General features: G+C 36.6%; 2 protein-coding genes across 3 annotated transcripts; both read right to left on the bottom strand.

The window, feature by feature from the left end:
• Positions 1-349: 349 nt before the first annotated feature.
• On the bottom strand, positions 350-3,829 carry LOC117208333 (dnaJ homolog subfamily C member 2). Of its 2 annotated transcripts, none has more exons than XM_033449436.1 (5): positions 3,640-3,829; positions 2,959-3,267; positions 2,496-2,880; positions 1,312-2,416; positions 350-1,233 (listed from the first exon to the last, which is right to left on the bottom strand). In XM_033449436.1, the coding sequence occupies exons 3-5, from the start codon at positions 2,834-2,836 to the stop codon at positions 1,183-1,185; spliced, it is 1,497 nt and encodes a 498-aa protein (XP_033305327.1). In that variant the 5' UTR covers positions 2,837-2,880; positions 2,959-3,267; positions 3,640-3,829; the 3' UTR covers positions 350-1,182. The 2 variants fall into 2 exon arrangements, with proteins under 2 accessions (XP_033305327.1, XP_033305326.1); XM_033449435.1 differs by having other exon boundaries at positions 2,998-3,267; positions 3,640-3,825.
• A 312-nt stretch (positions 3,830-4,141) lies between these two features.
• Positions 4,142-10,694, bottom strand: LOC117208335 (rab11 family-interacting protein 2). The gene is made up of 7 exons (XM_033449437.1): positions 10,382-10,694; positions 7,591-7,629; positions 6,337-6,583; positions 5,802-6,180; positions 5,451-5,725; positions 4,927-5,371; positions 4,142-4,817 (listed from the first exon to the last, which is right to left on the bottom strand). Exons 1-7 carry the CDS (start codon positions 10,410-10,412, stop codon positions 4,641-4,643), a joined length of 1,593 nt encoding a protein of 530 aa, XP_033305328.1. The 5' UTR covers positions 10,413-10,694; the 3' UTR covers positions 4,142-4,640.
• Positions 10,695-11,706: the final 1,012 nt, after the last annotated feature.

The raw sequence follows: 11,706 nt of genomic DNA, 5'->3' as shown, positions 1-11,706 counted from the left end.
CTACAAAACTGTCCGTGTCTTCGAAAAAAGAAAAAAAGAAAAAAGAAAAAAGGGAAAGAGGAGAAAAAAATGGTGCAACTCGAAACGGGAATCCAAGTTTCCTTTTGCACCAGTGACACTTATAGGAAAAGAAATGCGACACTTGCGTTTGCGAGAAGCTAGACAACGCAACTTATTTGTCATATGAATGAGTAAAAATGAAGAAACAAGCGTCTCCGTGATCGTAAAGAATCATCGGTCACTCTGCGTTTACATTTCTTTCGAAGAAAGTGTCGAAAGGCACGTAACCAAGCAAGTTAAAAATCCGAAACTCACTTAGCCATTAGGCTTACGCTTTACGGTATTCATATTTTTTTTCTCTATTCTTCAAACACGCGAAGATTTATCTACGATGAACCTCTACGCTCGATACTTTGCTTCGTTTACTCGAAACAAATCGACCCTTTCGTCCAATGTGATTTCCAAGATAATTAACTGAGATTTTAAACCGGTTTTGGGTAAAGCGAAATGTTGAGCGCAGATGCATTCGAATGCTAAATACGTGCATGTGGTTCCGACATTGTGTAAACGAGACTGGCGAGAACGACGAAGGAACTGCATGGACAGTATTCGCTGCATAGAAAGGAACTAACACAAACAATTGTTGTTGTTAATGTTGTCAAAAAATGTGTCAAATTAAAAATATAAGAATTTCAAACATCCCATGTTCTAGTTCTGTGTTCGAATGGAGATCGAGGAAACACGCGTTTTCGAAATATCGATCGTCTTTATTTATAAAGTATGTATGCTTCGACCTAAACGACGATTGCTTTCTAGTATCATATTTTACATTACTTACAAGACATTTCGATCGCACGATTGCAGAAGAATTGTTATATATAAAAAAAAAAAGGTTAATTTTCGGGAGCGTCAATTCGAACCTTGGGACCACGATTTTCCATGCAGTTAACAATTGCGATTAATGTAGTCACTAGGTGCAGTAATTGCTTTCTTGCGTATAAGTGGCAGAAAATTCCTAGAACCGTTGCAAACTGTGCATGTACAAATTAAACCAAGGCACAAGTATATACAACAGCCGACGTTCGGTAAAAGCTAACATTCATTCTTCTTCCAAACTCAATTATGAATTTGTTTGTAATTTAATAAGTTAAAAACAATTTTCATGTTAAGGACAGACTAATATTATTTCATCACTTGTGCCGCCTTTTTCGCTTTGACGAGTTCGACCAGCTCCTGCAAACAATCGAAATATAGAAATTTAGAAATATAGAAAAACAATAAATTTGCAAATATATCTTTTTCGAAACGTACCTTATACCTCCTCATGCATTCTTTTTTCGTCCTAGTTGGAATACATGCTGCTATCTGATCCCATCTATCAGGCACGCTTGTAGGGTAAGTCTTCAACGCTTGTTCCAGCAGTTTTTGTTCCGCTGGAGTCCAAGGCTGTGCCTCTTTTTTAGAATCTTTTTGTTCGGAACTAACACCGTTAGAAACAGGATGATCCAGACGTTCAGTAACAGCTGGCATTCGGTCCTCAACCGATTCCTTGGTTTTCTTCTCGGCAATAAAATTATCGTACGCTTTCTTATTTGCTTGCTCCTTTAAACTAGATTTACTGAAATCAGTCGATTGCAAATCTTTAGCTTTTGCAAGAACTTCCTTTGCATCGCGTGTAACACCAGTGGAGGAAGTACTATGTTGATTGATAAAATTTGCTACTACTTCCCAACGTTGATTCGTTCCTGCTGGGAATAAATTTACGGCTTTTATAAGAAGCTGTAAATCATTTTCACTCCATGGTGCGGTGTAAGATTTTACTTGCTTTTCCGGTGTATTTCGCATATCACTAGAGATAACACCGGCTCTACGTTCTGCTTCTATTTTCTTCTCAGTTTCTTCCATGATACTGATAAACGCGGTTCTACCATCACTCTGTAATTTTTTCATCGCCTCCTCCAATTGAACCAGTTTAAAAAGTTCACAAATTTTTTCAACGCTTTCCATGTGTCTAATAATTTCCTCTAAATTTTGAGCAAAGTAATTATTGGCTTTACAAAAATCTCTCAATGCCTTTCTTTCCTTACGAAGCGCCTTCTTCTGTGCTTCTCTTTCTTGTTTAAGCGCATCTAATTTTGCTTTTTCTTCAATCTCCCGTTTTTCTCTTTCTAATCTTTCCTTTTCTGCCGCGTCTCTCGCTATTCTCTCTTCTTCTTGCTGTCTCTCTTTTGCAGCTTTCTGTTTTGCTTTTTTTGCTGCTGTCTTTTTATCCTTATCTTCTTGCTGGAACTTCTTTATTCTGGGATCTATATTGTAAGCCATATCGACCAACGTACGTATACGTGCCATTTCCTCCTTCTTTCGTTTTGCTCGTGTCGCTTTGTTTTTTTTCTCGATCCACTTACGCATATCTCGACTAGGAAAATAATTACACAGATTATAAATATGTTAGAAGGTAAAGAAATACAGAAAAAATTTAATCGTGGTATACTTACTCTTGACCGCTTTCTTTGTCTTCCTCGTCTAAATAAGAATATTCGCGCCACGAATCAAAGTCATACCAAAACGAATAAAATTTTTCTACTTTATCCCTAGGTGTATCTGATCCACCCAGGCGCGGTACCGGCTTCTTCGTAGACCATCTAGCATTCTCTTTGAACGCTTTACCCATTAGCACGTAAAAGTTATTTTTACAATCTTTTTCATCTGGCAAGTCGTCGCTAAAATACGGGTCCACACTGTCGTAACTCCGCCGCTTCATAGGGTTTCCCAAGATTTCCCAGGCCCTTGTTATGCAGGTGAAATAATCGTCATCTGGCCGGATTTCCTCGCCCATTGCCTTCCGCTTATCGGGATGATGTTTGAGAATTTTCTGCTTATCTGTAATTCACACATCAAATACTCCTCAACCGGGTTAATCATTGTATTAGGCACGACAGTGAACGATATAACACCTACATTCCTTTACAGAGTATACTTTGAACTTTCTTTACGTACAAGCCCTTTTTATAATATCTTCGGTTGCTTTGTGTCTAAGCTTTTTCAAGCCTAACACTGCATAATGGTCTTGATCTTTCCATTCCTTTGGGTCCAATGACCTAAGATACTCCAAGTCATCTTCGAATTGGTACTGTGAAAGATCTTCTTCGTCAGATGATTCGTCGGATATCCTGGCAGGCATAAGGCTGCGATGAAACTGAGCTGCCCATGCTTGTGCGGTGGAATATAGGACTAAGGGACCTGCTGTACATGTTTCCATGGATGAATCTATAAATCATATTTTGCAGTTGTTAAACTTCTTACTTCTTCACTCTACTCAAACTTAAAAGTTGAAAGACTTTTCATTTAACCTATATGTGAAAATAAATTATATTTTTCGACCACATGGTACATATATAAGGGCAGCGAAATATTCATAATTTAATTATTCCAAACAGCATCATTGTTACAACTAAAATATCTCTAATCATTCATAAATTATAGAACTGACTGATGTATATACAGTGTGAACATTAAAAAGAGTATCTTTAAAATTCTGCAATGCCTCTATGTGCCCCTTGAAACGACCCTATTTCGAGAAATCTAACCTCACATGGTCGATGTCAAAAGGCAAATATTAACAAAACTGCTGAAACTTACCGGATACTGTGTTTAAATTAGTTGAATTGTCATCATTTATATCGTTCCTCATCATTAGTCGTTGATAGGATATTAACTTTTACAAACAAATTACTAGAGGAACTCCAATGAAAACATAAGCGAACAGACTATCGTACTACGGACATCTCAATACGAAACGACCACGTTATTTGGCGCTCCACGGGTACGTTAGAATAAATAACGACTATACAACCTGTAAACATCGACCACGTACAAATATTCATTCGACTATGTAACTATACTATCTGTATGTTTATTATAGTACATACTATTATTGTACTATTAGTACATAATGCAATTATTGTACTTTTGAGAAATGTTACGTAATTCAAGGTTATCTGATTGTACAGACATATGTATATATACGTGTAGATTAGAAATAACTTAACACGAGTAATTAGATTGTGAAATAGTTTAATGTTTATTTTAAATATATTTGTGAAAATATGATACATATTGTACGAAGAAATATTCTTGTAAATATTCAAAAATACAAATATTTTAATCATACTTGTTGGGATCGTACTTTGGACGGAAATAACATTTTTGGATCAATCATTTTTGTTGGGAAGACTAGGGGTATTTGTTATTTTTCGTTCTCATTTTACAACGGTTGGCACAAACACCGCTCTTTTTCGCCGCGCTCTAAAATATACTATACATATGTGTAAATATATATAATATATATAAACTTTAATAAAACATTTTTTGTTGAAACGATAAAAAAACATTAAAAATTCAACAAATGTTTATACATTTTAAGAAGCGATGTCATTGCGAAGTACGTGCAAATTAAAAATTATAAATGTTAGTTGAAAATAAATTAAAGCCCGCGAACTACAAAGTAGCTGCAGTTAAATGTATGAAATGGTCGAAATAGGTTAAACGAGCAGTATGCAATTATCACCAATTATTTCGAACACATAATTAATCTCAACATCAACATTTGAAAATACCAGAACGGAAGATTGTTTAATTATCTACTGATGACCAGGTGATGACAAACGTCTCTGTGATTGATATGGGTTTTGCAGTAAGCGTGGCGAGCATTCAATTACTCGTAGTAGTAGCGCATCTATATAATCTTCCAAGTCGTTTAGACGTTTCTTCTTATCTGTTACTTCCGCTTGCAGCTGTAGCGTCAATTCGATGAGATCCTGTATTGAAAAAATTTAATCGTCGCATATTATGCAGATCTCTTTTTTATAATTTAAAAACCGACGATTTATTATAATAATAGTAATGGTAATACCACAGCGTATTTACCTCTCTCGATTTCCCTTCGAATTGTGCGAGAATTTCATGCGGTAGGTGGCTTTTCACCGATGCTGTAGTTTTAATCGCGTCTTCACCTCCGATGATAATTCTCTCCCCGGACAAATTATTATCGTCATTAAAGTCTTTAAATTTATTCTCTTTTTCTTTCTTCTTGTCTTTTCTCGATTGCTTTTCATCTTTAGGACTCCAACAACTGTACTTATCTTCTTTCTTTTCTTTGAGTTTCTCTTCTTTTACGTTCTTCTCTTTCGTCGATGCAAACTTATCTTCAAGTTTGTTCTTTGTTAGCAGTACCTCACGCGGTGCAGGGCTCGGAATCTCTGGAAGTTCTTGACGTTTCAAAGTCGAAGAAGGTGAATTTATGGGCGACGATTCGCGATATTCATCCTTTGGTTCGTCTATCACAATTTTTGGACTTGCTTTGCTATCCCATCTAAATATATCAACGGCGTATTAATACAATCGTTTCCATTCAGATTGAGATTTCACACGGTAAGAACAATTTTATTCACCTTTTAACATTATTATTAACTTGTTTGCCATAAAGCTTCAAACCCCATTCATCTTCTTTGATATTGTCCACTTTGGATAAGGAGGTAGTGGAAGCGCTCATAGAGAATCGTGGTGGTTTGTTGGGTGCTGCGTTCGTTGGCGCTGGTGGTACATGATGTGCCTCGAAATTGTTACTGGACGAGTTACTCGAAGCGATCGAAGCTACACTGTTACTGTTGGCGACAACCGGAGCATTTAAAGACGATGCCGAGCTCTTGTGGGACAAATCGTCAAACTGAAATATACAGTTGTAACTGTGAATTATTATACAGGAAATTTAAATAACAACAAATCGATAGATTCATAGTTACCGTAAATTCGTCCTCGTCCTCGCTAATAACACCAGGGTCAGCTTCTCCAGGTTCTTGTCTCGTGGTGCGGAACTTGCGCTCGTCTTTTTCGTTCAGGTCATCTCCTTTGTCCAAATTATGCTTGCTCTTTCCTTTCACGCGATTCCCGATCGATTTGGCTAATTTTTTTAAACCTTTACGCTTCTCGAAGCTGCCTATACTGAGTAAACTTCCACCGATCGAATGGGCAGCCGTGGATAACTGTCCAAGGGAACTTTTGTGACGTTCCTTGTGGCTCAGATCGGTCAAACTACCAGCTTTCACGATGAAACCTATCTTCACTTCAAGTTCTCCTCTCTCTTTCGTATTTTCCTTGCCTGGTTTACTCCCAAGAGTGTACCTACATATAATTAGAAACTTTTCAGACGAAATCTTGCTTTTTAATTCTCGTGTAACTTTATCAACGTTCTCAGCGTTTCATTTACTCCGTGTCATAAATAGATCAAAAATGTTCATGCAATGATGGAAAATGATTATGTAATATCAAACAACGTACCATCTATTCTTTGGTCTCTCGTAAACATCGAAACTGGAGAGAGGTATGCTGATAGTGCCGAGGAATTCGTCGACACCCAAGAAGTTGCGATGAAGGGCCGTAAGGATAATCTCTGCGGTGTTCCCTTGTTCCGGTATGAGTAGCTCGCATTCTTCGTGCCATTCCACATCCTTCGACGCTTTCTCCTTCACAGACGTTTGGTATTTTTCCTTGCCAAGCGCGATCGTCACGAAACAATCGTTGGTCTCTGCGTTGTTAGATCGAAGCATTTAACGTGGGTGGTGACGGTTAACCGCAAGGTTAGGATTAACAAGCCGCGCGACGAATATTAAAAATGTCGCACAGGCCACGTTTATTGTCTACTTATTGACCGTATAAATTACATTCGCGATATTCTCTTCTCCCGTCCAGACAGCCCTAATCGTTCTTTTATTTATATTTAATTTGTCGCAATACGTCGAACGTGACATTACTCGTGAAATGACCTAATATTAAGTGTCTTTGAAATTGTAGTCGTTTTAGCCGTCTTTTTACGTCATATATGTCAGATTGCGCAGGGAAACGTAACAATTCGTTGATGTCAGTATCTTTTTTTTTATTAAAGCGTGTCTAGTTTCAAAACAATGGAAGACGAAATTTTACCGGTGTTTCGTCATTGTGCTAAATTCGAATCGAATTTCGCGAACCATGCAAAACCGTTTAAACTGCACAACATATGTATAAAGCAACGTACAAAGGCTCGATAATCTTAACCTCTTAACTCAGGAAATCTCAGATTACCGGGACTTCCTCCTTACTTGCCTCCGACGATAGAAACTGTAATCGTGCAACCAAATATATTCGCTTGCTTTATATGTTTACAACCTTCTAAAAACCTGCAATCTCTCCTCAAAAATTGTAAACGCTATTAAAAATATTCATATACCCTTCAATTATACGAATATTGTACCCTAGTTACACGCTGTATATCTATACGAGTATACTCTACTCTAGTTATGTGCATTTTGTCTGTATACAGATATTGTACCCTAGTTACACGCTGTATATCTATACGAGTATACTCTACTCTAGTTATGCGCATTTCGTCTGTATGCAGATATTGTACAGCTAAAATAAGAAAATTCAAATGCTTAAGGAAAAAAAGAAAAAAAGAAAATAATTCAAAGTTCACGACGTAACTCTTGTATTATAACATTTCGCTAATAATATTGTTGTTGTACCATTGTTGTCGTAACGATCAATCAGGATACTCACTGTGTTTTCCTTTGGTTAATAAGTTCTTCGCTCTTTGAACTGCAAACAAAGAAAACATTTTGTTAAATTCTAGGGAAAAGGGAAAAGTAAAGAATGATTTATTCCTTGATGACAGAAAGTTCTATTATATTTCAGCTGTTCGAATAAAACATACATAAATGCTAAAATTTCACAGTCTTTTGTCCGCGAAAGTATTTGTGCGTATTTGTAAAAATACGATAAAGAGAAAGAGGCGTAGCTGCGGACAAATCAGCCGCATATTTTATTATGCGCGATAAAACGAAATGGCATCTGGCCAGAGTACAGAGCCATCGTTAGAATATCTGAGATAATATGCATTTTGTAAAAACGCATCATGACTGACGAGCACAACATAGCTTCCTATCACGGTAAAAGCGTGAACGTATCGCTTCCCTATTGTTCCATTATTCTATTGCATTCTTACCGCGAAATCTTGCTTGTATAGCATTGCTATTCTGCTATTTTTGACTATCCCGCGCTACGTACTTCTTTTTATGGAGGATATGTACAACGTCAGAAATAAATTCTACGCTCAATACGTATATCGTAACGCTGGCACGTAAACTTACGTTTGATATATCTTCTTCTTTTGGTTGTGTGCACCGTGTGGAAATTTCGAATTTTTATGCAATTCTATATTTTAATGTACGTACGTAAGCAAAGACAGCTAAGTGAGACAGCAAGTAAAAGGGAGCTATATAAAAATTTGTTTCTACGTAAACATAGGTATAAATTATAGATGAAGATAAAAATACATGAAATGTCTGAAGTAAAGTTCATATTTTAATGTTTAGCGCCGCTAGCGTTAAGAATAAAAATAACTTTCTATACAGATTCTATTGCTTTAGTTTTTTTCTTTTTTTTTTTTTAAATATCATACCAACTTATTAAATTACGATCTATTAGGGATTTATTTCTACATTGAAATTCCGTACAGAATTTTTATATATAGATTCCGTTTTCGTAGTTATTACGCACTGTACTAAACTGCTAATCGATGCGAACGCTTCACTTTACATATTTTATGTACTTTTGCATATCACGCGGGTTGTGTGCATTTTTACAGTTTTAAATTTCCCGCAAATGCATAAACATTCACAGTCTGATTGTATATTTTAAACAATGGTATACTCTGGCAATGGTTTACAAAAATAAATATTAACGTTTAGAGAGAATTTTAGATTCGAGCCTGCTATAATAATATTTGCTTTGTACCGTAGTCACGAGACAACGATGCATAAAATGCACTCGATGACTAGAATTCTTTCTACAATCGCATAAAATGTATCGTTTTCCTCGATTTCTCGCCGAACAAAGCCAATTGGATGGGAAAATCAACTCTCTCGCTGCATGCTTCCACGACTCGATTAGACGAAGCGAGGCGTTCGTTACAGCTGCAGCCGAATACCGTTTACTCGGAAAGGAACATTCTTAACGGTTCGAGATCACAGCTAATTAAGCTGGTATACTTCTTTTTTCTACGAGTGAAAAATTCCGCAATGATTTATCACACGACATAGGGCAAATCCTTAAATTGACCGTTGGAAATATCTTTCTATCTTTGTAAATAAAGGAGATAAAGTTCTTCATTAACCGTTTTTTAGAAGCTGCGATTATCTGCTGTGATAAAGTAGAAAGTATAACTTAAAATGTCGCTTACGTTAGATAAAGGAAAATGAGGAGTCAGGATAGAAAACTAAAGGGCACTCAAGGATATAACTACGATCCTGGAAAGAGGACTCGAATATACGAATAAGAAGGGGGAACATCATCAGCTGCTCCTACATATGCTTTCACACTCTACCTATTTTGCATCGAAACGAAAGTATTAAATGCTTGTCAACTCGCATATAAATGCTCTATGCGTTAAAATTGCTAAGAGAAACAATCTCATTAAACGTTCAAACGAAATCACGTCGAAAATATAGTCTAATATCAGTAATGATACTTTATCGAATTAGTTGTATCGACGTGTATTTATCGTGCTAATTTGTCGAATTTTAACAAACAAAATAAGCCGACCAGTTTTCAGAAGTTGACTCATCGTATATTTAAGCCATGGATAGCCGCGCGCGGTTTAAATATGTACATCGTCCTTAATTTGGCACGATTCGGAGACGTCGCAAAATCGTGGCAGACGATTTTCATACGAGACGTCCGTCTAAAGTCTAGAGTGAAAATATTTACATCCACCAAGGAACTAGAATGCGCAAGTTCGTGCATATATGTGATAAACCATGCAAGTGCACATGTAAGATTATTATCTTTTCGATTGGAGCAGCGTTCGTGTTTTTAAAGTATTCGAGTTTTCACCGTCTCTTCCCAATCTGTCTATCGCGTTACGCGACGCTGCACTCGAATGCGATGAAAATTTTCTTCGACATTCGCTTTTGCCAACGTTTGCGATGGCACACGTTGGCTAAGAAAAATTACACCGTCGCAACATGATCCGCATTAACCATTTAAAAATACCGTGACAATTGAGGTCGCTTGAGTAAGACATGCGTCGTTGACTATAAAGATATACATTGGTAGACGACAGCACGAGAAACACCTAGTAGAGTCCCGGTAAATAAATTTCTGGAACGTATTAACGAGATTGCAAGGTTTCGATTGCCTACATTCGACGAAGGATACCTACGTAACCTAGCCTACGTGTAAGCGGTAATTGGTTTACGGTACATCTGTTTCGATACGAACCACCTGCCGCACAAATAACCTTCTTATCCGCTACGTCAAGGAATTTGCTTCCAGGTTCGTATGTACTTACCTGTCACTTGAACGTGCGTCGGACTCCACATTTTGTTCGATTCGGTTACAGCGTACGGTTACGATAATTCATCTGTTGTTCCTCCTATCGAGAAACCGATCTACGTATCTATCACTATTCTAATGCCGGCTACTGGCATTACGCGTTTTCATTTGCACAACCGTAGGCGTTACAGAAACAAACCACGTCAACAACAAACTAACCGCGTCCCAACGTATCAACGACAACTATACTTGACTACTGTTCGAACAACCGCTACGTCTGCCTCGCGCATCGCGCACCATTACGGTAACCATCGCGCATCCAGTTTCGCGCATCCACTACGCTCGTGCTTCAAGTTCGTACGATGCATTTCAATAGCCCTGCACCATAATAAATATAGCTGATTCTTTATTGCTAGTTGAACTTGAAAACAAATAGAAAATTAATTTGTTTGAGGAATTATTTATATTAAATATTATCTACAAAGCAAAGTTAAGAATATAGTATTGTCTAAAATTGATATAGATTTTATAAATACTTCCCTGCTATGAGCTATTAATTTTAACAATAAATAAATTTTCTCAGTGAGTAAGCTATTCCATTCTTCTTGTCTATGTTGGATAGCGAAATTATTCTGTCTAAGGTTTCATTAAAAAAAAAAAAAAAACATAAAATACGCATATTTAACAAAAGCATGGAGTTGGTAGAGGACAGAAAAACAATATATGTCCATGCATCGTACAATCATCGCGATTAGTCATCGGCAAAATACGAAGATACAGAAGTAGAAATTAGACATCTGAATATGCAAACATATGTACAGTACTGTAACAATGCTGTAACGATGAATAAGTAAACGGTATACGTGCTTCTAATTAATTAGTCATGATGTTTATACTATCTTGACAAAACTGATATTTTTATACTTAAATAATTAGATGGTTCGCGTATCGACAAAGATAAAATAGTTTTACATTCAAGTTATACAGGTAAGTCCTTTACAGAAGATAAAGCGGCTATTTTGGGAAAAGACATTTTACTTGGGTAATTAATGCGTCAAGTATTCGGAAAATTCTTTATTGTAGATCGAATTGCTTCACGCCCACTTTATCACAGATTTGTCACCGTTATGTTATCGCGTGATTTACCTCCTTTTATCATCATTCACGATACACATATGTATTTTATTTGTTAGATTGAAATTAAGGCGATTGTTCCTTCACATTATGTTCACGTATCGTAGGTTATTTACTATTGATAATTACTATAATAACGATTTATTTATTGACTTTGAACATCCATTATTGTATTTAAATAAAAATAGATTCTATAACTTATAATTT

This window comes from Bombus bifarius, unplaced genomic scaffold (genome assembly GCF_011952205.1).
Source record: "Bombus bifarius isolate JDL3187 unplaced genomic scaffold, Bbif_JDL3187 scf7180000008062, whole genome shotgun sequence".
NCBI lineage: Eukaryota > Metazoa > Arthropoda > Insecta > Hymenoptera > Apidae > Bombus > Bombus bifarius.
The sequence above is the reverse complement of the archived record's forward strand: the minus strand, read 5'-3'. Positions and strand labels throughout refer to the sequence as shown.